This window comes from Toxotes jaculatrix, chromosome 9 (assembly GCF_017976425.1).
Source record: "Toxotes jaculatrix isolate fToxJac2 chromosome 9, fToxJac2.pri, whole genome shotgun sequence".
Classification (NCBI taxonomy): Eukaryota; Metazoa; Chordata; class Actinopteri; family Toxotidae; genus Toxotes; species Toxotes jaculatrix.
In genome coordinates this window covers 2,610,635-2,638,503 of record NC_054402.1, presented here as the reverse complement: position 1 = coordinate 2,638,503, position 27,869 = coordinate 2,610,635, and the positions used below count along the sequence as shown (strand labels likewise).

At 42.9% G+C, this 27,869-nt stretch overlaps 1 protein-coding gene across 1 annotated transcript; it reads right to left on the bottom strand.

Moving 5' to 3' along the window:
* Nucleotides 1-12: 12 nt before the first annotated feature.
* Nucleotides 13-27,869, bottom strand: col4a3 (collagen, type IV, alpha 3). Its single transcript, XM_041045470.1, has 52 exons — nt 27,585-27,869; nt 22,590-22,646; nt 21,756-21,845; nt 20,834-20,878; nt 20,493-20,537; nt 20,174-20,236; nt 19,875-19,928; nt 19,704-19,730; nt 19,373-19,447; nt 18,771-18,833; nt 18,610-18,645; nt 18,310-18,357; nt 18,023-18,097; nt 17,870-17,914; nt 17,662-17,724; nt 17,405-17,449; nt 16,999-17,052; nt 16,867-16,908; nt 16,545-16,626; nt 16,414-16,449; nt 16,129-16,293; nt 15,957-16,049; nt 15,383-15,478; nt 14,874-14,944; nt 13,593-13,781; nt 13,292-13,460; nt 13,081-13,173; nt 12,755-12,859; nt 12,557-12,651; nt 11,819-11,969; nt 10,922-11,035; nt 10,642-10,809; nt 9,981-10,070; nt 9,761-9,895; nt 9,483-9,581; nt 9,215-9,304; nt 8,927-9,066; nt 8,025-8,151; nt 6,988-7,068; nt 6,766-6,867; nt 6,566-6,613; nt 6,289-6,474; nt 5,914-6,044; nt 5,734-5,806; nt 5,413-5,484; nt 5,131-5,256; nt 4,904-5,002; nt 4,486-4,698; nt 3,664-3,841; nt 3,225-3,339; nt 2,837-3,009; nt 13-2,456 (listed from the first exon to the last, which is right to left on the bottom strand). Exons 1-52 carry the CDS (start codon nt 27,675-27,677, stop codon nt 2,378-2,380), a joined length of 5,004 nt encoding a protein of 1,667 aa, XP_040901404.1. The 5' UTR covers nt 27,678-27,869; the 3' UTR covers nt 13-2,377.

The following is a 27,869-nucleotide window of genomic DNA, read 5'->3' as shown; positions in this document are numbered from 1 at the left end:
CAGAAACTGATCTGACTTCTGTAAAACACATTTTTATTAAACTCAACAAGAATCATATTGACAAAACAAATAGAGATCATCCCAGTGTATCACTATTTCAGAAGAGTATGTACATCTGAAAACAATAAAGTGTCAAAAAATCTTTAATTTGATCAGACTCTGTCGGGAAACACTTTTAATCATTTCCCGGTGCTTCTTCGTACGTTTATACTCTGTATTACATTATTGTTTGATATAGAACCAATCAGTCCAAGGTCACAGACTGAGGCCAGCAGAACTTTATGACAGAAGACAACAAGTCCCAGAATGCACTGCTCTGAGAACCATCCAATCAGAGAGCTTCAGATTCTGTTGCTGTGCAGAAAATAAAAATCTGTTAATCTTGTAATTCTGGGTTTTTCTCATTAGCTTCAAGTTTTCTCAGAGCTCCACCAGGTGGCTGATAGAGGAACTGCAGCTGAGCAGGTTGCTGATTGGTTGGGATCTTCTTCATCTCTGGTGTCTCAAATCTGCCCTCTTTTGGCAGAAGATGGTACTACAGCTCCAGTGATACTAATAATAATACTAGTGGTACGGTGGTGACAGTAGTTAAGAGAAGTAGTATTACAGTAGAAGTAATTAGAGGTTGTACCCACTAGTGGTACTTACAGTAGCAGAAGCATCAGAAGGAGCAGTAGTAGCACTTTGAGGTTAGAATTAGTTGGAGTAATAGCACCTACTGTAGTATTAGCAATAGCAATACTTGCAGTAGTAGCAGCCATAGCTGTACTTACAGTAGAGGTACTCACAGTGTGGGGTGTCGTATAGCTCACTCGGTATAGCAGGCGACCCATGAGCTGAGGCTACAGTCCTCCCTACAGTGGCCCGGGTGCAGCTCCACCCACCAGCCCTTTACTGTGTGTCATTCCCTTCTTTCTCTCTCTCTCTCTCTCCCCATCTCCTGTCTCTCTTCTACTGTATTGTATTGTAATAAAGGCATAAAAAAGCCCCCACCCAAAAGAAAAAGTAGTCACAGTACTTGTGATCACTTTCTGGTTTTGATTTATATTGAGAGTTTTGTTAAATATCAAAATATTAGTGTTTAACTGAAAAAAAAAAACCTCAGGTTAAGTACCACTGTGTTATAGCGGTAGTATAATCACAAGGGTAGCACACATACACTGCCGCCCATAAAGTTGGAATCATTTTGTTTTCAGACACATTCCTCTTTTGATTATTTATACACATCAGTGATCTCACTGGAAGAGATTGATCAATAAAGTTTTGAGAAGATATACACTTTATCACGAATAAATCACAATGTCACAATCATTTCGTGAGAAGAGGTAAAATATATTTTATTCCAACTTTATGGGCAGTGTAGTACTGACTCTGGTGCTGGCTGCAGTTCAGTCTGACCTCCACCCTGAAATATTTCAACACTAATTTAGAAACGAACACATCTTCAGATGAGTACTTTTACTTTTTACTGCTGGTACTTTGTTACTTATATTGTTTTCAGTGTATTTTAAAGCAGAAGTAAAAGTACGTTTATCACTGCGACTTTGATTTAAGTACTTTGTCCGTCAGTGGCATCAGCAGTAGCATCAACAGCAGTAGTAACAGTTACACAAGTATTTGCAGTAGTAAAAGTAGCAGCAACTGTGCACCCACACCAGCAGTGACTGAATGTAACACACTCCCAGTTGTCCTGATACAAAACAACACTGACCAAAGGAGTTAACTTATGATCTATTGATCATTGATTAGGAGTCAAACAGTTGATCAGAATGTTGAGACAATCGTGGTTCCTCCTGTAACCGTCAGCATCACATTTCTCATATTCAGTGTTTGTGATGGACGTGAAACTCTCCTGCTTCAGTTATCAGAACAAAAGATCAACAACTGTACCACAAAATATCTGCTTCTTTCATAAAAGGTCAAAGTTACAAGAGCCCGTGGACAACTACAACTCCCAAGGTGCATTTCACTAACAAACATCCAATTACAGAGCACAAGGACACTCCCACGTCTGAATAATGGCTGTTCTTCCCAGGCTGCAGACATTGTGCGAACGCAGCAAAAATAATTCTGTTGTGTGCTCCGCTAACGGTGAGCTGAAGCTAAAGACGGGAGGAAACTCACTTTACAAACTGATTAAACATGAGACCGATTCAGTTTCTGATCCGGGGTCAGCTCTAGATGAATTCAGCAACAACAGCCACGTGTTTTGTTGGCAAAACACGTGGCTAACTTCAGCATATCACTATTCATCTCACTGCTGGTGTGAGTACACAGGAGCAGAAGCAGGGCTGCGATCAGTAGTATTAATATCAGTAGTGTTAGCAGCAGAAGTGTTTTACAGTAGAATTAGAACGAGCAGCAGAACTGCTGCTGTTCACAGCCTCTTCATACAGACTGTACAGTGGCTGATCAGTTCGTCTGTAGGCTCTCTAAAACTCTGAGGCTCCGGTTTACTGTGGGACGAGAGACATAGACACGGTGTTACAAGAGAGAGAGAGAGACTCAAGGAAAAATAAATAAAGTTTATTAAATCTAACAGGTTCCAGTTTAGAGTTCAGAGGCTGGTACCGGAAACATGAATGAAGTGTGTCTTTGGTTCTTGTCAAACACAACAGGTGACTTCACTTTGTTTTAAACCTCCTCAGGTTAAACCTGCTGGTCAAACAGAGGACACTGCCCCCTGCTGGTGTTTAAGATGACTGCAGCTGGATTATTTCTGTTGCTCCACATTAAGGTCAGTCACAGACACTACAGATAATACAGAACCTTAACCTGCATCACAGAAAACCAGAACCACATGTCTGGTCTCAAACAAATGTTTATGTGTGTGTACCTGAACATGTTGTTGGGGTCGAGAGCAGCCAGCCAGTAGCTGTAGGAGTCGGTGAAGTAGTTGCAGGTTCCTCTGCCGTGACACTCGATGAAGGGAATCTTCCTGAAGTACTCCAGACACGATCCAGGTGAAGCTAGAGGCTGACCCGACCCCTCTGCCCCGACTGCTGTTTCCTGGAGACCAACAGCAACAACAGCAAGGGTCAAAGGTCAAAACTTTTCAAACCTAGGGTTACAAAGTGTTTCACACAAGCACAAATTGTTTTAAAGGAGCTCTGTTCAGAAAGCAGTTTTAACCCTGTGGACAAAGTCCTCTGGCATCACTCCACTTCTCTCAGGTTTTAGACGTGAACCGCGTGACTCAGCCCGACTCAAAGATATCAGCTCACCATCACGAAGGAGTATCCGGACCAGAGACCGTCCCACCCGTCCGGACAGTCAGGAGTGACTCTGGTCTGACTGTGGATGGCGATCACGTTGGCTCTGGCCTCACATACTGTACACCTGTAACACAGGAAACATACATATACAGATTTGTAGCTGTTTTGTGTCTCTCAATATTCGTTTTGTGTCCTTTAATTGAGGTTTGTAAGTTTCAGAGAAGACACATTAACAGTGACTTCATACAGCGGCTCTGGCCCCTGACCTTTTGGGCCCCTGGGCCTGTGCACAGTAGGTCTGTACGATAATCAATCCATGCACACAGTCCAGCGTCAACACAGGAAACATTTATACAGCACAAGAAAGACATGGACACACATGGTAACACACATGTTCATGGTAAACACAAGTTTGGTTTTGGTGTGTGTGTGTGTGTGTGTGTGTTACCGGCTGATGTAACTCTCCAGTAAATTGTCAGAGATGAAAGGGACGTCATCTGGCAGTGTCTCGTTAGTGGACAGCCAAAAGGAGTAGTCGTTGCGTGAGGCGTAGCGGCAGGTGCTGTCAGTGTTGCAGAACAGGAAGGGCATGGTGGTAAAAAGAGGGAGACAACTACCTAAAGTACCTGAGGAGAGAGAGAGACAAGGACAAAGACGTTTTTTTAGACGTGTTTTTGTGATGTGAATTCGCTGTTATGAGTAAAGCAGGTGTTTGTTAGTCCATCATGCACTTTATCAGACATCTGTTCATTCCTGTGCTCTTCTTTTTAATGGCCTGCGTCTCTCAGTGCCTGTCTCACGGTGGAAGATGTATCGTTAACGGTTTATCTCATAGGTGCTGTATTTTCCAGCTAATTTCCTAACAATTAGCTGATCTGTTAATCACAGCGTATTTCCACGAAGGGCCGTTTGGTGCAGTTTGGTTTTAATTTTGAGGGAAATGGAGAAACTGTTCAGAGTTTCTTAGAAAGACTGACACAAATTCTCTATTTGGATTCCTCACGACTTTGAGCCGCCACACACGATAGATCTGATAGGTGACCAGTACATTTAATTCTGCTTTGTTTGGTTTTGTGTTTCAAACTGATGATGATCAACAACGCTAAATCAAATTTCACCCACTCAACATACAATCCACCAGTAGTGGAGAAGAAGTGTAAAGCTAGTGTGCAGCATAAAACTCAAGCAAAGTACAAACTCTACCTCAAATACCTCAAAACTGTACTTGGGTTCAGTACTTAGTTAGTTTTCATCAGTGGTGTCGTGTTACCGAGGTCTTGTCCATGAGCTCGGTTGTTTCCGTTGATGAACAGCAGCGAGTATCCGGAGTACACCTCACTGGATCCTTCAGGACACCGTGGGACAAAGAGGTTCTGACTGTGTCTGGTGAACAGGAAGCCATTCTCCTCTGGTGCATCCACGCAGGGACCTGTCGGACCTGGTCTGCCTTTGGCACCGACCGGACCAGGTAGACCTGCAATACCTGACAACACAGAATCAGTTCTGGATGAAACGCTGAATCGGGCGCGTCTCAGAGAACAGCACACTTACGAATGGAAAACAAATGGGTTTGCTGAAAATCAGCAGTAAAAGTCAAGTCAAATTTTATTTACAGCCCAATATCACAAATCACAAGTTTGCCTCCGTGGGCTTCACGATAAAAGCTGACAGAAAATCAGATTTTGTACCTTTTTGTCCAGGGACCCCTCGTTCTCCCTGCTCCCCTTTCAATCCAGGACGACCTCTTAGTCCTTTTTCACCATCCTGTCCTCTTTGGCCTTTAGAACCTGCAGCCCCAAAACACAGCACTGCTTCTAAAACCCCATTTATATTGTTTGTATTTAAAAGTGAATTTACACCACTCAGGATCAACTCATACCTGAAGACTGAGACTGAAATATTATTCCAGACTCACCTTGACATCCAGGTTTCCCAGGGGCCCCTGGGGGTCCTCTTTCTCCTGGGGGTCCCTTAACCCCATCATAGCCTCTATCTCCTGGATTCAGCCTCACCTCCGTGACTGCATCCCTCCCCTGTGGTCCTGCATGGTGCAGTAATCAATACAGGGTAGTACTATCACTGTGAGAACACTGTAAATGGTATTACTACTCAGCAGTACTGTGTCTGAGCAGTGATTGGGTGTCTGGTTGCTGTGATTGGACAGTCTGCTGTCAACCCTGTGAAGTCTCTGTGTTACCTCTCTTCCCGGGTGGTCCTGGTTGTCCTCGTAAGCCGGCCCTACCTTGTGGTCCGTTTTCCCCACTCAAACCTGAAATGCACACAGGGAGCCCAAAACCCACAGAGGATGCTCTGTTGTACAACGTCAAAGTAACCAACAAGAACACAAAGCTTCACTTTTCCTTCAGACGGACAACAAATATCAGATTTCCACCTCAGACCAATGTTAATCTTCCAAACATTATTCTGTCGTCTGTTTCAAACTCTACAGAGGCCGCTGGTTGTTCTCTGATGACCGAGACGACGGTTTGTATGCTGGTTACCTGACTGCAGTTCTTACCGACAGGTCCTTCTTCACCAATTTTTCCCCTCAGGCCTTTGTGTCCACGTGGGCCCCGCAGTCCACATTCACCCTGTCAACAACAGACAACTGATGATTTAAACCAACAGAATCTAGACTAAGTTCAGCACTGACTCTCACCTTCTGTCAGTGTATATTTTAACAGTGGGATGTACTAACCGGTTTTCCTTGTGCACCAGGGTCGCCAGGGCAGCCAAGTGGTCCTGAGTTACCTGGTGCTCCTTTATATCCTTTGTCTCCTTTATTACCAGGGCCTGGAGGACCAGGAGGACCTTTACAACCAGGGGGACCTACAAAGAGAGAGAGACAAAATTATTTTCACACATTGGCTCTTTCACTGTGGTTACATTTCATAAAGGTTAATTCAACATATGTGTTGTTATACTGGTATAAAAATAAAATACTGGCATGGTCAGGTTCAAGGATTTAATACCCATAAGTTTTCTCCATTCTTTTTCATAAAACAATGGAAGGAATTTTCAGTTTCAATTCAGTAGTAATGAACTCATCTGTAAACTCAATGTGCCTCTTTACCGTTTGGTCCTTTACTTCCAGGCAATCCGGTTTCTCCTTTGAATCCTTCAATGCAAACTCCCTTCAGGCCAGGACAACCAGGAGGACCAAGGGGTCCCTGAGGACCGGGAAGACCTGGGTTTCCTCCAGCACCACAGTTACCAGGAGGGCCACAGGGACCAGGAGGACCCTTCTCTCCAGGACACCCTGAAGAGACCAAAGAATGTGGAGAGTGTTTTATTTCTTCATCTTTAGTTCTAATTGAAAACTAAGCTCACATTTAGAACTGAGGACTCACCAGGTTGGCCTTTTTTCCCCTCTGGGCCCCGAGGTCCGATTCCAGGAACTGGGGAAAGAAAACTGGTCAGGGTGGGTTATGAACTGAATCTGAAACCCAAACTGTTCACAACAACACTAGACACTTGTATCCAGTCAGAATGAAGATGGTGGCTGATCACTGTCCAGTTAGATTCAGCTTCATCCAGTCTGGTCTCCTACCTCCCATGGCCCCTTTCTCTCCAGGAGGTCCAGGTATTCCATCTTGTCCCTGATTTCCTCTGGGACCAGCTGGACCAGGATCTCCAGGTGCCCCCTTGCTACCTAAAAAGGCATTAGTCACCCACAAACATCACCCTGTGTTTACATTAAAGTTTTTGGATCAGTATCAAGTGGTACTACCACCTGATGACACTAATAGTTTTACAATGCTGGCCTATGTACCTGGGAAACCAGGGGGTCCAGGAGGGCCATTTTCCCCTGGAGGACCATCATAACCCTTTTCACCAGGACATCCAGGAGGACCTAAGACAGACAGACACACAGCTTAGCAGAGGTTTCCATTAATCCTGTGGAAGATGTAATCATTTGTTGCCAAGGATACCGCCAAATTCAGCTAAAAAAATTGTGTAAATTTCCAGAAAACGCGTTAAGGTTCAAGTTTCTTCATTGCTCCACAAAGATCTAATGATTTTCTCTCTTCCTGCTTAATGCACGTCAGCGTTTATTCACTCAGGCTGTTTCACTTTGCTTTTTATCCACACACCAACTCTTTCACCTAACACAACAGGAAACACTTTTTGAACTCATTTAGACATTTTACTCTTCCTGGTGTTTTCACTGAGGTTTTTATGAGCAAACTGAAAATGTGAATGTAAACAGGTGGATGGAAATACACTCTGAGAAGACAACCTCAACTCAAATAAAGATTCCTGTAAGTCCGTCAACTCTGCTGGCAGACAGCAGGGTTCATGTTTAATAAAGAACTGATAAAATAAACAGCACACTTCTATTTGAACTGCTTCTATCTTTCTGATGGATCAAGCGTTACCATGGTTGCCAAACGATTCTGAATAATTCATTATATCATTTACATAAAGTTCACAATCAACAGATGGATTTAATAGAGTTGATCTTTTGAATTAATGTTAAAATCACAGATTGTCACAGCATCCTGATGTTGATGTGCTTCGCTTCCATACGACAAATAAAATGCAGCACACTCATGTAGCCAAGACCACTAGGTCTGCTTCATACATTGTTTTTCTTTTGCACTACTTTCTTTAAAATTTCTTTTGCATAAATGTGTTCTTTGCTTGCGTGTTCTTGCTTTTATGCTGTTATCCAAATATAAACATTACACACATCCAAATATTCACATGGCAAGAAAAAAGAAAAGAAGAAAACCAAAACAGAAAACACAGATATAACACAGACTCAATACAACATGGGACACAGGCATGCAAAACCTGAAATCACACCTCTGTCTCCTGGGGGCCCACAGTGTCCTTTGGGGCCACAGGGGCCACAGTTTCCTGGAGGACCAAAGTTCCCTAACTCTCCTGGTTTTCCTTTTGAACCTGAAGATCCTGGACATCCTGGATCCCCCTGAGAGGAGGACAGAGCAGAACAAAGTTGCTTCAAAGCAAACTCATCTTTCAGGAGCTTTTAAATATAGATCAAAAGATTCCAGGTCATAACTGTGTATAATGTGTACAATCAAACATAGCACATACAACAGCTACCATCAAAAACAAAGACAGAGAAGGAAAAATATTAATTCTAATAATTTACTGACTACAAAGCTCAAGTCAAGCATGCAAGATTGAAAATCAAGGTGAAAGAACAAATAAAAGAGAGAGGACGATGGGCTGAAATAGAGAAAGGGAATCAAAAACAAATTATCAAGGGAAACGTGGCTTGGCAAAGTAGTTAGTGGATGAAAAAAGAAACTTAACATTAATTCGATGTCCAGAAAGAAGTGGTAAAGATTGAGAGGCAAAGAAAACATAAAGCAGAATGTCATCTGCATACAAGGATAACAGGGTTGCAGTACAAGAACCTTAAAAAGATTTTATTATGGGAGTTCCCATTAACACTAGAACCAATCAAGTGCCCTTTGTGAAACTAATTATAGCTAAATCTTTAGCCAACTCAAATCTAAACTAATGATTGGCAGAATTTGTTTTATCCTTACCTTAACGCTGTTATCTGTTAAGTATTGTTTTATGAGTGTAATTTATGTGATTAAAAAAGATTAAACGAAATATAAAAAAATACAAATTTCGTTGGTATATGGTGGTGTTCTTTGTCAAGCTGACACTAATGATAAAAAAATGGTTAGGATCAGGTATGTTTTACTGTTTCTGTATGCGTGTGATACCTTCTCTCCTGGACATCCTTTAGATCCCGGTCCAGGTGGACTCTGTTCTCCTTTAGGACCTTTAGGCCCTTCTAATCCTGGATTTCCGTCCAAACCTGGTTTCCCAGAGGGGCCTGGATATCCTTTCTCACCTTTACAACCTGGAGATTGTGGAAAAGCAGAGAGGGAGATCATCTCAGAGAGTGACAGTTTGTCTTCTTAAACTCTAGGTGCTGTGCCAGAGAGTTCATGCTGATGTTTTAGAAGTATAACTCTGTCTCAGACAGCTTTAGTGGTTGGATGGATTACCTGGCCTCCCGATCTCTCCTGGGATACCAGGGGGCCCAGAGGAACCAGGAGGGCCTTTCTGCCCATCTTGGCCGGGGTTTCCAGGAGGTCCTGACATAAAAAACATGACACAACAAAAATGCATCTAGTGGCCTTTGTTTTAGGTGTTCTGTAGCTAATAACGATTCAAACAAACAAACAAACAAACAAACAAACAAACAAACAAACAAACAAACAAACAAACAAACAAACAAACAAACAAACTGTGTTTTCAGTTAGTTGTGCTCACCTTTTGGCCCAATGCTTCCAGGTATACCTTTGTTGCCATCACATCCCTGAGGTCCTGGGAGGCCTGTCTCTCCTTTAATACCAGTGAAACCTATGGGCCCTGAGAGTGAGACAAGAGGAAGACAGGTTACACACAGGTAGACTGACTCTGGAGAGCTTTTATGAAGAGGATCAAGTTACTATTAGAAGTGTTTCTTCCAACTGACAACCAAACAGTGATCCTGACAGAGAACTGCTGCATTGATTTAGAATTGAATAGGAAAGAACAGAATAGAGTACCAGGGTCTCCAGGGTCTCCAGGATCTCCATTCATCTCAACATAAGTATCGATTCCTCTGGGTCCAGTATCACCTCGGTCCCCCTGAGGCCCAGGAGGCCCCTGAGAACCCCTGACCCCATCTACTCCCATCTCACCTAAGAGACAGACAGAGAGACAGTCACAGGGAGACACAGCTGAGTGATTGATTGATTGATTGACTAACTGATTGACTGATGAAACCTTTTGGTCCTGGTCGTCCTGTCTCTCCCGGTTTTCCATCATCACCTGGTTGCCCAAGAGGTCCTGGAGGACCCATGTCCCCTCTGATACCTAAAACATACATACATGTTGATGTCAGTATTCTTGTGAGGACACTGCAGTGACTTACAATCACAACTTGGCCTGAAAAGCTGCACATAAACCAGTGTTAATTTGGTTCCTCATAGTTTTCCTGCTTTTGTTTTATTCTCAGTCTTTGTAAATAGTTTTAGTTTTATAGTTTTTATACGTTTTAGTTTAGCTTTAACAAAAACAAAAGAAAAGACATTTCAGTCTAGTTTTCTGTGTCATTTCTGTGTCACATCCTGAGAGGATATACTTAAACACATTTCTTTAGTCAGTGAAGATTTAGGTACTTGACTGTCGGCATTAATCCTGAACTTACTCCCTCAGACAGCAACATGAAAGATATCTGACAGAAAGTAAAGTGAAGATTACATCCACAGCACCTGATTATATTCCATTAGCTTAAGTTTTTAGAATAAATGCTGACATGTCTGCATATTTGTTTTTTGTCTTATGTATTTTTGTATAATGTTTTTATTTGCAGATCAAAAATATGATACATTTTGTCATTGTTCTTGTTCACTAATATCAGAGTATTTACAGCACAAACACTCACCTGGGCTTCCTGGTTCCCCATTGTTCCCTCTCAGGCCCTTTAGTCCAACACCTCCCACTGGCCCTTGTGGTCCATGAAACCCCGGGGTCCCATATGGTCCCTGAGGGCCTGGAGTTCCCACACCTGGCAGCCCAGAGTCACCCTGCAACCCCTTTGAGCCCCGTGGCCCTGCAAAAAAGAATAGCTGTTAGACTGAGATGTGATTTTCTAACCAATCTCAGGGGCTGGTTCATGAATTCAAAGGAACACTCCCCCTCTGAACATCCTACACAATTGGTACCTGTGAATCCAATGACACCTATCTGTCCTTCCTCTCCTTCAGGTCCAGGACGCCCCTCTAAACAGAGTCCAACAGCGCCGACTGGACCAGGTACACCATCCAGACCCCTACAACCTGGGAGAACCAATTCAGCTCACTTGAGTTCAGTAAGGTTGTTGTCAACCCTGTGTTAGTAAGTTGTCTTTAAACAGACTCAGTTTTGGTTTTCCCTCTTGGTTCCTTCTTGGTTCTTGTTTCCAATTGTACTCACACTTTTTGATGAAGTGGTCTGGGTTTGAGTACGTTTGTTTAAGGTTTGAGATAACCAGGTTCCTGTGGCCAACTGAGCTTTTGATGCTTGGATGGGGAGAAGTGAAATCAAAGCCAGGGAATGAATGAAGGTCTGACCTGGACTAGCTCCCTGATATTTGAGCAGATAGGAGCTTCTTCAGGATCTCCTTCCTGTGTTTACTTTCTCATCCCAGACACATCTAACCAATAAGATGAGAGAACGTTCTCACCTGACTTTTACTGATGGTTTGATTATCTGTTTTTTTTCTGTGGGAAAAGAAAATGAACCAAGAGGAAAACACAATACTTTTACCAACTCAATTCAATTACTCAGAGCAGAACAAACCAACTACAGGTTTGAAAACACACTTCTGTTCAACTTTGGCACAAGGTAGCACTTTCTCTACAACATGGATTGGAGTGATAAGACTCAAATTAAGACGACGGTTTTATACACACTCAACAATTGAAGAAGAAAATCTTGAAGGAGGTGAAGGTGAGTTATAAGGTTATAGTCTCTATGTGAGAACCTGGGATTCTGTTAGAACCTAAGTGCAAGTGGATTCTAGTTTGTTATAATGGGTCCTGGATTCCCAGTACCGGTTCATCAGATCTTAAATGAGCTACCATCGGGTCCTTGTGGTCCATCTTGTCCTGGAGGTCCCAGAACTCCATCTGCTCCTTGGGGTCCAGGGTTTCCTTGGGGCCCCACAGGGCCCTCTTCTCCTGGAGGGCCTGAGTGACCCTGCTGACCTGGAAGACCTAAACCGCTGTCCCCCTGTGACCACAGAGACGGTGCACATCAGACATCAGTCCACATTTCACATGATTTAAACTAAACACAAGTGTTAAGTTATAGTGTTATATTGCTAAACTTCACATGACTCTGCAGTTATACAATCATCTGCATCTGTCTAATGGCATGAACGCTGTTTATTCAACAGGGATTACTCCTCTCTCAGTGTAAAGAGGTTTATCCTTAATGTACCATGTTTTCAAATGGTCTTAGTAAGATGTAATCATTATATTTACCACATCACTATATTCAGATGATCTGTCCATGAGGGAGTGAAGCATTTCATTTTAATCGGGTTCAGGCCAGTAGACGGGCAGTAGCTTTGCTTAGGGTCTGTTAGCGTTTAGCTTACAGTTCAACTTGTCTGAGAAAAACACGTCTCTTATAATTTCTCCTGTTTAGCAGAACAGTTATATTCAGTCGTTTTCCCAGTCAGGATGTGAAGTTGTTATATGTGATGATTATCCATGCGGGGAGATGAGAACACAGCTCTCTGGTCAGAGGTTACTGAGATCAAACTGAACATGAAACTCGGTTTAGGACTTCTCATTTGTATGAGTCCACGCTACCTTTGGGCCCGGCATCCCTGGTGGGCCTGATGGCCCGGCTCGTCCCTTGATACCAAAACTGGATAAACCTGGAGCTCCTGGAAGGCCTTTCACTCCTGGTCCCAGACAAAAATATATGCATTACTGTTATTTATCATCTTCAGTTGTGTATGTAAACCCTCAGCTGACTATCTTCTTCACCAGTGTTACTGAACTGACCTTTCACCCCTGGGAAGCCTGGGGGCCCCTGTACAGAAAATCCTTTATCTCCTTTTTCTCCCTTTGGACCAACAGATCCTGGAAATCCTGGAGGCCCTGTCACACCTAAGACCAGCAGAACACTCAGGTGAATCAGCAGGTAAACATATACAGGTAGGACTGATGATGCTTGCCTTCTATACCTTGATTTTACAGCTTTTGCAGTTTTGAATTTAAAATCTGATTTTTACCTGTTTCTAAAATGATCAGGTTTCTTTTTAAAGAATTAATTTAAAAAAGTCAAAAATAAGGGAAACACAGAGCTACAGCAGATAAACCGGTCTCACCGTCAGGTCCGGGATTTCCAGATAAACCTCTCTCTCCTTTCTGTCCTGGATCTCCAGGAGATATTTTGACTTCGCCTGGAGAACCTTTTTCACCTGGAAGAACACGCAGACAGACTGCTTGTTAGCTTAATATTTGACTCCGCTCCAGTCCAGACCACACCTGGACATTTTCATCTGGGCGTTCTGACATGGACACTCTGAACAGACTCGCCTGGTTTTCCTGGAGTTCCTTGCTCTCCCAGGACTCCCATGTTGCCCTTAGGTCCTGGAACTCCTGGACCACCAATACCAAGAGGTCCTGGAGGTCCCCTCTGTCCTACCAGTCCACTTGGACCGGTCTGCCCGAGTGGGCCCCTGTCACCTTTCGGTCCCAGAGGCCCCTGAAGAGCAGAATTACAGAGAGACACAACAAACCATTATTTCAAAATTCCGTCTTTGATCCAGCAACACAGAAACATTTTTGACTGACCCCTTCTTAGATCCAGTCTGGACTGGACAGATCTTTCACTCACAGGGTTTCCCTTTGCTCCCAGAACACCTTTTGGTCCTGGTAATCCTTGAGGGCCATCTATCCCCTCGAGACCTGTTGGTCCTGGGCCCCCAAGAGACCCTTCCTCACCCTTCTGACCCACTCTCTGCATGATACCTGGGTCACCAACAGGTCCTGGGGGCCCTGGGACTCCGGGGATACCAAAAGGGCCCTGAGGACAAACAGAAATGTGTTATTTATTTATTCATTTATATGGAAAAGAGGAATGCTATCAATGTAAGAGTAAAAACTCGTGTCAAACCTTTTGTTTATTTGTGCAAGGGAAACTGCAACATGCTTGTTGCGTAGATTCAGTATGGCGGATCATAGTGGCTCTGTCGTTTCGGATGCTCCCAGCTAACATTTAATAAGCTAGTAGCATCATTTTGCCTTTGTGGATCAGCTCTTTTCACAAGCTATTTCACAAGCTCACATACAGGCTGAAAGGCCACGTCTGAAAATGTTTGACAAATTTTACGTGATCGTCAGTGTCACGGGGAGACCCCATGCTCTAAAGTAAGGCACATGCACTACACCAGGGTGTCCAAACTGTTCCACAAAGGGCCGTGTGGCTGCAGGTTTTTGTTCCAACCAATCACACAGTTTGACCAATCAACTGTCTGAAGACTGAGATCAGTTGATTAAATGAGTCAAGTCTGGTGTGCTGCTGCTTGGACACCTCTGCACTACACACTCTTTCTCAGGTAGATTTCATCAGAATGTTAATCCTGGTGTGAACTGCTGGTGTTGATGTGTGTGATATGAACATTTGAACCGGAGAGAAGACACACTGTGATTGTGTATTTGATCTTTTGAATTTAAATTGTGTTCACCTGTCTCCTTTGTTGCACTTCTTCCTCTCTCAGACCAGGAACAGCCAAACCTGGCCTGGAGCGGTCCATTTGGTTAAATAGGGGGGTTCACAGGGGAAGAAACCAAGTGTGGTAGTATGGGAGGGGTGTTTTGTCTCTTGTGGTGAAATGACCAGTGTAAGTATCTTGTTTAAAAAAGAAATATGTGTTTAATTTTTTTTTTTAGAAGATCAGTTATTCTTTTTTTCACCCCCTTTTTGCTTAGTTTTCTCTTTCTGGTTGGCCCAATGTGCATTTTTTACTGTAAAGTTTTTGAACAAGACTCTAATTTTGTCAGATAAAAAGAAATTTGAAATAGCTCCAGACCACCACAACTCATTGTTGGGTACCGGGTTTCTCGGCCACTCTCACAGTCAGGTTAGGAGAGTTTCAGCAGGCTGAGGTGAGCTCACCTGTGGACCAGGTGGTCCTCCAATGCCTTTGACCCCTCTGTAACCTGTGAGTCCTGGAAAACCGTCTGAACCTGTAAACAGAATGACATCACGACACCGACAGTGAGTTCAACCAGATTCATCCGTGAATCTGGATCAAGATGCTGCTGTCTGCTGGCCTGGTCAGCGTTTAGAAGGGTTTAAAGTTTCATTCATCTGTAACAACATTAATTATTAAATCGTTCACAGTTTTAACAAAGTTGACGTAGTTTTAAAATGTTATTTCAAAACAGTTCAGTCAACATTTTCTAAGACCTGGTAAAGTTCATATTATGTTTACTTTTTGAGACATTGTTAAGTAAATTAAATAATTAAAAGCAAAAAAAAAATTACCTTTACTCTGGTATACCAAAGGAGCTTTATCATAGAAGATAAGGCTAATGTCTAACTGTCACGCTGTCAGTTACACAATCAATAGTCAAGATAATCAGAGTAAAAAATCATTACATCAGGCGGGTTCTTGTTCTTACCTGTCGACCCTTTTTCACCTGGCTCTCCTGGTTTACCTGGAGGTCCAGGGGAGCCGGAAACAACAGTACAGACCAAGCACATCTCACCCTTCTCACCTGACAAACACCAATGAGTCAATGAGTCAATCAATTATGCTAAACACCCCAATCTCAAAGTGTCACACTACAATGCACTTTATCTCATTATACTGTCCATATGTACAGTAAATATAAACAGATACAGTCTGTGTTGGATGCAATATGTGATTGCTGTCCGAGCCCTGAAATTTACATTTTGACAGTGTTTTCTTATATAGATGTTTTATTGATAATCCATATTCATATTCTTGAGGACAACCACTGATGGTCCTCAGCTATTTTCTCCTGACATGAGTGTGTTGTTTGAATATAGTTAGACATGTTGATTGTTGTATAAAGTACATTTAAAGTTTTGTTTCGTCATTTCATTCCTGACTGGTGCTGATAAAAAGATCTGAAACATGACATCACTAAACCAGTATATCATATCCTGTACATTATCATATATCATCACATAGTTTGACATCATCACTCCACCATTATCTCACCCACTCACCCGTCTCTCCCTCCTGCCCTCTGATTCCAGGAAGTCCCATCAGGCCTTTTAGACCTTTAGCTCCTGGAGGACCGACACCTCCCTCCAGGAAATCTGAAAGGCAGAGAACAATAAATGGTTGTTTTAATTTGAATGATTTTAATGATTTCTACAGAAATAAAGTCTATATTACCTGGTATTCCTGGTTCTCCTGGCTCTCCTAGAGCTCCACGACCTCCTGGGACTCCAGTATTTCCCGGGGGTCCTATGATGAGGGGCCCTGGCTCTCCCGATTCTCCTTTGAGTCCTGTCTCACCAGGTGGCCCTTGGGGCCCTGGTGGCCCAGTAGGAGCCACACCTTGATAGAATAAAGAGAGACTTTATTTATAGCCTTATTGCCATTAAAGATGAAGCAAAACATCTCATTACATTATGTATTTATCCTTATTATGTGTGTGAGAGAGTAGGTGGAGTGTACCTGGCTCGCCCTTCAGTCCAGGAAAACCAATGAGTCCTAAAAGAAGCAGAGAAGGAGGACATTAAAATCTGGTTTAAAGTGAACCTGAACCATCATGTGTTTTTAACCCTTCACAGTGGACTCTGCGATACCTTGTTCTCCCATGGCTCCTGGGGGTCCGCGGGGCCCGGGGACACCAACCTGGCCCTTCAGGAATCTGTGATTCCAGATCATCTGATGAAAACACACGAAAAGAAATTTGACTTCAAGACACACTGACAGTCTGCTGCTGGTTCTACAACAACCAGACGTCCTATAGAAGCTGGTTAGCTCATCTGTTTACTGCTTTAAGACCAACAGGTTATAAATCACAGCATTGAATCATTCCGCTCGTGTGTCCTTGCGGCGAGTCATGGTTTCAGTTTATCCATCAGATAAAGAAACAGCAAAGAGACAGTAAAACTTCAGACTCACCTCTCCTGGGAGACCTGGAGGACCACGTTCACCTTTCTCCCCCTAAAAGCACAAACACTGTGAACATGACAGAGCACAGTTCATGTTAATGGAGCTGTGTTTGGCAGTTTGGTGCCAAATGTTTTTTCTCACCTTGGCTCCCTCGATACCCGGAGGCCCGAGGTACCCACGATCCCCTGGGACTCCCTGCAGACATATACAGGTTGAGTCAGTCTCCAGTTTCCTTTTCTGTACAAATTCTTCATTGAAAATAATTTGACTAAAGCCTGAAATATTCTGGTGTTCAGCAGCTGTTTGATTCTGATGTGTGATTTATTATTTATTATTTATTGTTAATGCATTTTTTTACGGAGTTTACAGATAAGAGTTTAATGTTAATGTTTACACTTAAATTTCCAACTGTCAGAATATTATTGGATCATTCAACATGTCAGTGGAGAACACCAGAACTATTTTAGTTACCAGAAAGAGACGGACACTTCACAGATCAGGCTTTTATTTGTCCTTATAATGCCGTAGATCAGAGCGGGTTAGTTACCTGATCTCCGAGCTCTCCGTTGAGTCCATCCTTTCCCGGTTTGCCCTGAAACACAAACAGCGACACGTTAGACCACGTTGCACCCGCTGAAGTCCAGATCATGACCTAAATATGAATTAATAACAATAACCATTAAAACATTCAGATACTTATTAATAACTGATTGATTGCATGTTGAAGTAAAAAGTTAAAATCAGTTTTGATTATAGATCCATGTTCCATCGTAAATGAGTCTGGTTTCTTTCTCTCTCTCTTACCAGTGAGCCAGGGTCACCTCGCTCACCCCTTTGTCCTTTCACCCCTGGTTTCCCCGGCTCACCCTGGAGGAGAAAACAAATGCACCCATCAGTCCAACTCTCTGATAATAACAAAAAGAGTCCATCAGAACATTGATGATCATTTTCTTGCTGCTGTGGATGAGATAAATTTATGTCAGACAGACAGCTGACTGTGACTTTGACTTACAGGAAGTCCTTGACAGCCTTTCTCACCAACTTCACCTGGTTCTCCCTGAAATATAACAGAAAAACATCAGAACAGGCAGAGAGACAGAGAGACAGGCAGACATTCAGACAGACAGACAGACAGACAGACAGACAGACAGACAGACAGACAGACCTTCAGTTCTTTGGATCCTTCAGCATACAGTTTGATTCCTTTCTGTCCGGGAATCCCTGGAGGTCCCCGATCCCCCTGAAAACCAAGCATAGCTGATGCTGATGATGATGATGATGATGGTAATGATGATGATAAAAATGATGATGATGATGGTAATGATGATGATGATGCAGGTTACAAACAATTGTATGTCTGTCTTGTATCACAGGTCTTTGCTTACGTTACAATAAACTTGGTTTCTAGCATTAGAATTAGCATTAGTTTCAAATCTGGACTAGTTAGCCCACCTTCAGTCCTTGGGGACCTGGGATCACTGGACTGAGACCCTCCTGACCCTGAAACATAAACACAGCCTCATCAGGACCCAACGATCTCAGGCTGAAGTCACACAATCAAACAGAACATCAGCAGTGTTTGATGGTTTCTGTAACATTGGTCATGAAAGTGATTATTTATCAGTAGAGGTGAAATGATGATGACTGGTGAAATTTACATCCACGATGTGGACAGAACCAGAAGCTGTCTCACTCAACAGGACTGAAGACACAAACTGTTCTCAGATCAGTTCAGCCTCTTAGCACACTGACCTTCTCTCCCTTTAACCCTGGCAACCCTTGACTTCCCTAAAAAAAAAACAAAAAAAAAAAACAACACAAATAAAAAAGTAAACAACTGACGTGACTTTATGGAACTGCTGATCATCACAGACATTTAAATACAGTTTGACAGTTTCAGGTTTTAAACATACAGGAAGTCCAGCGGGTCCTGGTGGTCCTAACAGGCCTTGTTCACCTGGATAACCACTCCGCCCCTGCAACAGAAACAGCCAATCAGAACACACTATCCATCAGTCGATCAGAGAGAGGCGTTTAAACTAAAGATTTAAATCTTTTTCAGCTGCAAACATTAGAAACAGTTTTGGCCCTACGGCAGCCTGCTGGGTCCATTCTATGAATTAATTTAAATATCATCTGTTAGTCACAGCAAAAAAACAAAAACATTCACCTGTTTAGTAATAAAATAAAGAATGGGACATGGAGGCATAGTAGCTTTACGTCAACTCTTAGGGGACACGTGACGGTCTGTTACAGTAGTTACATATGTTGGGCAGGAAATCCAAAATGTCGGGTCATTTCGAGAGTAACGGACGACCCCAAGAGGATGACGTGCAAACACAGCAGGTAAACATTCAACCTCAGATGTGGCTTATCCTTTGAAACATCCACCTAGCATCTCTTTGATAGTTGTTTTGACACATTCAGAATCATTACGTCTGTTGGAAAACTGAGAAAGACATTTTGTCTTTTTTTTTTAACTTAAATTGCATTAAAATATCTGACAGTGAATGACCTTTGGTCCGGTTGGTCCTTGTGGTCCCGTTTGTCCTTTAATATCCTGAGGTTCGGGGTAGACGAACGAGTCTCCCTGAAACCAGAACAAAACAGGAACTGTCAGGAGCGGTCAGAAACCAGCTGTTAAAGGAACAGATGAGGAGTTTGTTTCCTGTTTTCAGTCCTGAACCTGATTTTTACAGCATTTTCCTCACGGGGTTTAAAGACTAATGACCTTTGTCATTGTTTGAGTATTGAAACTAAAAAAAAATAAAAAAATACACCTTGAAATATTTTTTTAAACGGTTTATCATGACAGTATGTGAATGTGTTCAGGTGTGTTCTCTTACCTTTGGACCTCGTGGTCCTGGCTGACCCTGGAACACATCAACACAGTTGGCTTAAGCTTCTCAGAAATAATTAGCCTAGCTTAGCTTCAGCCTGCAGTGATTAAAATGCCTTTACTAAATGACTGACAGGTAAACAGGAAGTCACTACTTTATACAGGCAGTAGGACTTACTGGAAAGCCAGGAGGCCCTACAACCCCAGGGAATCCTCGGTACCCAACATCCCCCTGGAAGACATCAATACATCAATCTATCAGTGCAACAGCTTAATGATGGGATTCTGGAAATGTGTGAAATTCCCTGGTTCATGTGAGGAAGGTAAAATGATTGTTGCACTGCTTGGTACAGGTCACAGAATCGTATGTGCTCAGTCTGGTCATCTGATCAAATACATTAATTCGTGAAAATGTGAAAAAGAAGCAGAAGAACGGAAACACTGAAGGTTTTAAAAATGTCAAACTGCCTTCCCCACCTTTGTCCCATTGCACCCTGGGAATCCTGGTCGGCCAATTGGTCCTTCATGTCCAGGAAGTCCCTGAGAAACAATAATAATTAATAAAATGTTCAATAGATCACTCTGAAAAACTAATTTCTCCGCCTTATCAGGTATTTTTTAGTGTGCAACTGAGTTGTTCAAGTTTCATTTTTCAAACTGCTGAGAGAATATGTCACTGTTGTCAGAAAATTTAAACTCGTTTCCAGTGCAGTTTATATACGCTTTAAATTCTCTCCATAATCTCTTCACATTTACTATGTTTTGTAAATGTTCTGTGAATGTTGTACTGCCTTACCGGCAGTCCTGGAGGTCCTGGGAAACCTGGTTTCCCTGGAAGACCCTTGAGAAAACAGAGGGGTAAATGGTTACTGACTGATGTTTCCCTTTGTATGCTGGCTCCTGTGTTCAGTCAAGTTTCTAAAAATCCAATAAAATCATGAGCTGAAGGCTTAAAGAGGTTAAAACAGATCATTTAAACGTGTCATCCTCTTTCGTTTAAATCAAATTTACATCTCAAACAATGATTAAGCATAAAAGCATCACATTTAACTAAAGCTTCACTGGGAAGGTTGATTAAAAAAAAGGATAATAGTAATAACTCATCATCATCACTATCCCTGTCATCATCAGTCCTACCCGAGAGCCTTTCAGTCCTAGACTTCCTGCGGGTCCCAGATCACCCTGAGAACAAAAAAAAAAGAAAAGAAAAGAAAAGAAAAGAAAAGAAAAGAAAAGAAAAGAATGATCATACCTGAGAGAGACCCTGCAGAGACCCTGACATTTGTACTAATAAAACAGCTGGAAAATACCAATATAATAGTGATGGTGCAGAAGAGAGGGTGAGAGCAGCTGATATAGTTTGTAGGTTCACACAGAGTCCTCCTCCTTGTGGTTGATTCCATTTTTTCTGTGTGTCATTTAATTAACACTCAGAAAACCTTGGTTAAGGTTGTATGATTCCATCATGGGAGAACTATCAGGCTGCAACCAACAACTGTTTTCATTTTCAATGATTCTGGTGCTTCAGTTCTTTAATAATCCATTAAAACGTCGTTGCTTGAAGCTTGACATTAACTTACTGACATTTCTCTCTTTCTACAACAAAACACAAAGATGAGAACTTAACACAGAAAACTATGAAACCAGCAAATATTCAGATTTCAGAAGCTGGTTCCAGGGGATATTTGGTATTTCTGCTTAAATAGACTTAAGCAATCTATCAGTGTCAAAATAGCTTCCAGTCAATTTTCTGTCAATCAACTCGAGTACAATCGATTAATCAGTGTGCAAATCATCTCTGAATTCATTGTGTTTGAAACAAGAAAAACCAGACTTACCAGAGTTATTTGATTTACTGTGATTATCAAGTTTTAATAAACTAACACATGATCTGTAGTATCAACAGACGAGTTAGGAGACACACACCGATTAACGTGATGTCAATCAGACATCATGAAAGATTCAAAATAAAAAAGGACCTAACAGAGAACCCTGAGGAGCTCAAACAGTCTTTAAACCAATAATAATAACAACAATGATCATAATAATTGGTCATTACCTTCTCTCCTGGTGAACCCTGGTGACCCTCGTTCCCAGGGTAACCTATCATTCCAGGAAGTCCTAGTGGTCCAGGGAAACCTTTTTCTCCCTACAATGGACAAAAACACAAGTAACTTCGGTAACTCAGGTGTTGTCAGGTATAGGGCAGGTCCTGAGTCAGTTCACCTGCTGTCCACACAGAGGCAGTAAACTCAGGAACACTCAGGCAAGTTCAGGTGTATCTTTGATTCTGGCTGAGGTCCAGGTGCATTCAGGTCCCTGAGTGAATAGACGGACATTTCATGTTCAGCAGAGAGGAACCAGCCTTTCTTCTCCTGCTGCTGAACACACCTAAGGTAAACCTGGGTGGTCTCAGAACCCACACCTGAGTCACATCCGAGTGCAGCAGAGACAGTAGCACAAAGACTTCAGCCTCCACGGAAGCTGAATTCAGATCAGAAGAGACGAAGATACCGAATGAAAAGAGAGGCTGAAATGATGATGTTAAGATCATCTTTACTCAGCTCAGTTTGTTGAGACAGAAAAGAAAAGCTCCTAACGGTCCTTTTTTTTTTTTTTTTTAAATATATTGAATTCAGCTTCACAAATTTTATTTACCATCACTTCTTCATTCTTGTGACTGTGGCTTTAAACTCCACCTGAGAACTAAACCAGGTAAACATCAGAATCATCAGAGCACAGTTTCTGTTTCCATTTCTAACAAACATGGCGGAGTGAACTGCAGCTCGGCATCGCCAGCCTCAGAAGACACAACAGAGCTGAATCACTTCCTGTTTTGGCATCCAGACAACACCTGTTCCACCTGTGCTCAGGCTGAGACCCTCTCACTCACCTTTTGACCTTTGACCCCGTCACAGTGACACAACGACTTCCCACTGCAGTGACACACCTGCAGAGAGAGAGAGAGAGAGAGAGAGACAAGGACATATAGATTTAATGTTTCTGAATGGAAATACACACACACAAAACTCACACCGGATAAAATAATCACGTTGACAAGTTTCTGAAAAATATAAAGTGTCTATCAACAGGGTCAAATCAGGACCAGAGTCAGTCCAGGTCCAGTTCTGATCAGACCTGCAGAAATGATGCTGCAGAAGTGACTAAACAACCAACGTCACAGTAAAACAGCTGCCGACTGAGACTGAGCTATAAGACACATTCATCATTGACTTCCCTCCACTCACAACCAACTGATCACATGATTGATCAGAGAAGGAATAACCAATCAGACATATAGATTGATTGTCCATTCTTTAAACGACATCCAAGCATTTATTCTGTGGTTTGTTACTGTGCAGGAACATGTAGAATTATGATTTTTTTCAAAAGTTCATTTCATCTGTGTGGAACCTTTAAACCTGCAGGAATAAAGAAGAACAATCTGATTTATTTATAAAGCAGAAATACAGAAACAGGGTGAGACAACAGGAAACTACTTTCTGCTGTGAGACGTTCTGCTGCTGGTAGACGAGGTTCTTCAGAGGAACCAGATCATAAAGAGAATTTAGCTCCACACTGAGAAGAACAGACAGATGTTCAGATAGTAAATCACACCATATCTGATTTATTCTGGTTTGTTTGTTTGCAGCTGATAAATGACATTATTATGATCAGTGAAAGTGAAAACTTTTTACTTTTATTTTTCACTTCAGCTGTAAAAAAAAAAAAAAAAAAAAAAAAATTCAAATGTGAACCCAGGTCCAGATTCTCTACGGTTTCAGGTTAAGTTTAGTCCAGACTGAACTGCATTTGCATTGATTTTCGACAACAGTGTCGTCGCTGAACATGTTTCTCCATGATGTCTTTATCTGTCAGACATATTTCTGAAGATTTTAACCCAAACATCTCCATGTATCCTGCAGGTGTAACAGTGCTCTTCCTGTGCGATAAACCGAACCAGCAGACAGCAGGCAGTCAGACAGACAGGCTGATGAAGGTCTGATGTCGTCTTATCTTCATTCCGGTCTCACACACCAACACAGAACGCCTCGATGCCAGGAGATGCCTCAACATGTCCTGCAGAATGTCATCATGGTGGATGTTCTACCTTTACTTTCCTCTGAGGGCTCAGGTGATTCACAGAGAGAGAAAATGACCTGCAGACTCTGTATCTGAACTTGATCTGCTGTGCATCAGACCACATATCTGACCCTCATACAACACACACCATACAAACTCTACTCTGGAAGTACTGAACAAAAGCCAGCATGTAAAAAAAACATCAACATTTATGCTCCTGTTTTCTTCTTGCATCTCAAGGAATCAAAGCCAGATTGGAAAGGAAACACAGTCAACTCTCTGCAGTGTTCAAATGATCCAAACACAGGACAAAGACAAACTCCTCATGTGCCAAAGATCCCAAAACACACGAAATGTTCAGATGGGTCAGAGGAACATGACATGACATAAACGTGTCAAAATACAAAGTGCAGCACTGTCTGCTGAAAACTACATTCCTAATCTAAGCAAATACGTTTGGAAACATAATCCGGCCGTGGTGGACGGAGGATGTATAAAGTTCTGTGAATCCAGAGACCAGGTTCACATCCAGAGTCCAGTCTGTGGGTAAGGTTCGGCAAAGATGGTGGTTTTGGTTAAATGTAAATAAATAGGTTTTGTCTGTATTAAACCAGACCAGGATCTTTCCCTGAGCTGAACCAGGTGCTGTGAGAGTCTGAACAGAACCAGAAATCAGTTTGATGATGCTGGAGTCACTACAGGTGGATGTTACACTGAGAGACCAGATTTTTAGGTGGAAAACAAACAGGCTGTCTGTGAATTCTGACAGACTCGAGCTGTGGCTGTGACTGTAGCCATGGCTGATCTGTCGTTTATAATGGCTGTAACACTAACTGCACACGCACCATATCCACAGCCACAGCGTGCGATTGCTGTGCATCGTTTGTTTGCTGTGCAGATCAGATGATCAGATCTCTGTCGGGTTGGGTTGAGATCTGGTGTTGTGGTTTGGCAGTTCTCTCCCTCATCCCTCGTCTGTCTTGTTTGTCCCTGTTTGGTTTCTCTCCTTGTTTGGTGACATACTTCTTTCTCTTGCCAATTTACCAGCTCACCTGAGAACCATCAACTAATCAGCTCTGCCCCTGGGACAGCTGCTCATACACCTGGATTTCTCCGCTCTTTGCCAGTTCGTTCCACCACATGCTGTCATAACATGTTCGGCTGCCCTCCTAGTTTAGCGAGGTGTTTTCCTCGTGTCTAAGTTTTACTTGCTAATGTCTATCTACCTGTGCCTCAGGTCCACAGTCCCTGGATACTTTTCCACTCTCCCAGCTTTGGCTGTCTGCGTTCACTGTCGACTCCACACTCAGTCTGGACATGGAAGGATTCATCTCCAAAAACCAGAGAGTGGGTAAACCAGCTCTGCTCCAACAAATGATCTCAGCTGCAAATCTTGCAATAAACTATCTGCTGTTGCACAAGTTCTGTTGGAGGTGTGATCACACAAAGGCTGAAGCTGTCGCGTCTTTTGGCTGCACAGACTCTCCAGCAGGAGGCAGATTCAGAGTCTCTCAGCTGTATTAAACATTTAAACTGATGTTATTTGTTTCTGCAGTAAAACAGTCCTCACTTCATCTGATCTGAGTTCAGTTTGTCTTTCACTAGTGTGTGTGTGTGTGTGTGTGTGTGTGTGTGTGCGTGTGTGTGTGTGTGTATGTGTGTGTGTGCATACATGTCTATGTGTCTAGGTCTATGATTGTGTGGACAAATTTTGCTTCTGGTCCTCACACCTTCAAAGGGCTGTTTTAGGGTTCAGATTAAAATCAGGTTCAGGTCAGGGTAAAAGGCCTAGGGGATGTATTAGGTCAACGAGTGTCCTCACAAAGCAAGTAAGACAAGAGTGTGTGTGTGTGTGTGTGTGTGTGTTTAGGTGTGTCTGTGTAGGTGTGTGGGTGTGTGTGTTTGTATGTGTGTGCGTGTGTGTGTGTGTGTATTTGGGTCAGTAATAACAGCAGATCAGGACAAAAGGCTGAAACAGAAAACAGCCGAACTAAAACAACAGACAGAGACCAGACTGGCCGTCTGTCTGACCGTCGGTCTGTCTGTGTGTCTGTCTGTCTGACTGCAGGAGGAAGTTTTCAGTGGGTTTCACTCTGTGAAATGTGCAAGTTCAAGTTCTGTAAAGTCATCGTTGAAAAGCACCTGAAATATGTCAAAAGTGAAAGCGTTCGCTGTGCAGCAGAGCGCTCCATGTCAGTATAATTACTGAAGCATTCACACAGTATTTGTTTAATGTCTGTAATTTCAGTTATTTCACACATTTTAGGAAAATTTAATTCACTGTGCAACAATGCTCTAAATTGCTTGCAGTAAACTAACGAGCTGAAAGGTAAAAGCAGCAGTGCAGGAGAAGTAGAAATACTCCAGTCAAACTGTACATCGGTAGAGTTATATTCCACCACTGCTCCAGTCTGCAGACAGACAGAGAGACAGACAGGTTTTATTTCCTGTCTGGAATTCTTTCTACATTCTTTTATTTCCGCAGCAAAAAAAAAAAAAAAAAAAGCAGAAAATGTTTGCACCAACACGTACTGAGCATGCTCAGAGAGAAGGTGGGAAAGGAAAGGTGAGGTCACTGAGATGTGCCTGGTGCTGCAAACACAGGTGACAACACAACTCTTCCTCTCACTCGTGAAGGCGTCTGATTGGCTAAGAGACAAACAGCCAATCAGGAAGAAGCTGAGAATCTGTAAATGAAGTCCTCATCCTTTAACCCCAACAGACAGGGTGTGGTATTTGCAGGGTTATATGCTGCTGGAGAAACGACTGAGACGATCATCAGATGATTAGCTCACCAGCTGCGGCTCAGGTCCACACTTCGCTCATTCGTTCACTCTAAGCTGGAGTTACTGTTCCTGTCAGCTTCCAGCTGTGAAACCTCTGATGCATCTGACCTGATGTGAACACAGATGCTGTCCATCACCTCACATCTGTAGTTTTTAGGAGACTTTAGCAGCAGGTTGAAGTTCTGGAGCGAAATGTTCTGCTGAGTCAATCTGTCCACAGCTGAACTCAAGGACCATTAACACGAGAACCTGTCCACAAAACAGGAGAGTTCACACACACACACACTTCACCTGCGCACAACATAACTCACGAATCGCACTGACAGGCCTCTCAGTGTTATCGCGTCACAGTCTTACTACAGTTTGTGTGTCCTAAGGGTTGATTGAAGGCAACTGGACAGCCACATGAGCCCAGAGATACCACCCGCTCGGTGGGATAGGGATGAGTTTGGGCTCTCTAACCGGTCTCTAGAACCGAAGAAGCTTCTCGGATGAGAGGTGAAACGTCTTCAAGCTTCAGACAAGAGGATACGATGATCTGGATGAATGAGAACCTACAGTTTGTGTGACTTTGCTGTTAAAAACACAACAAAACAGAACAAACACGGACTTCACACACATCTGTCTGTGTGTTGCCATGACAGCGCGCGCGCGCACACACACACACACACACACTACAGTAAAGCTCTCACAGCGCATCAGTTCACACTCACACGGAAGTACAAACTTCTAAAATAAGAGCAACGAAATATGTACTGATTCAAAGGGAGCGCATACAGATTTTCACAATAAGAGCCCCTCATCAACGCTTTCCATTGCAGATAAAAGATGAGATGTTTATCAGTTCCGTCTCTGACTTCACATCTCAAACTTTACCTTGTTAAACTTTATTAAAAGTTTCTTACGTCAACAAAAAACTAAATGTCCGTCAGGTGAACCGTCACCCCTCTCATCATTCTAATAATAAGTGGGTGCGCGTGTATATGTTTGTGTGTGTGTCTCCGGGTTGGTCCACTCACCGTCTCGGTGTGTCCAGGAGCGACGGAGCAGTAGAAGAGCACCAGAACCAGCAGCGGGACGATCCTCTGCCTCGGGGCGCCCGGAGCCTCCATACATACGGGCAGACAGCTGCAGACTCCCCGCTGATCAAACTGACTCCAGGATGAACTCAGAGGAGCTCGGCTCAGCTCGGCTAGGATCGGGATGGACTCCTACTCCTTGGTTCGGCCTAGTTCGTCTCGGTTCGGTTCAGTCCACGGGGGGTCCGTGCAGCTGAGGGTGTCCAGATACTGCGATCTGCTGCA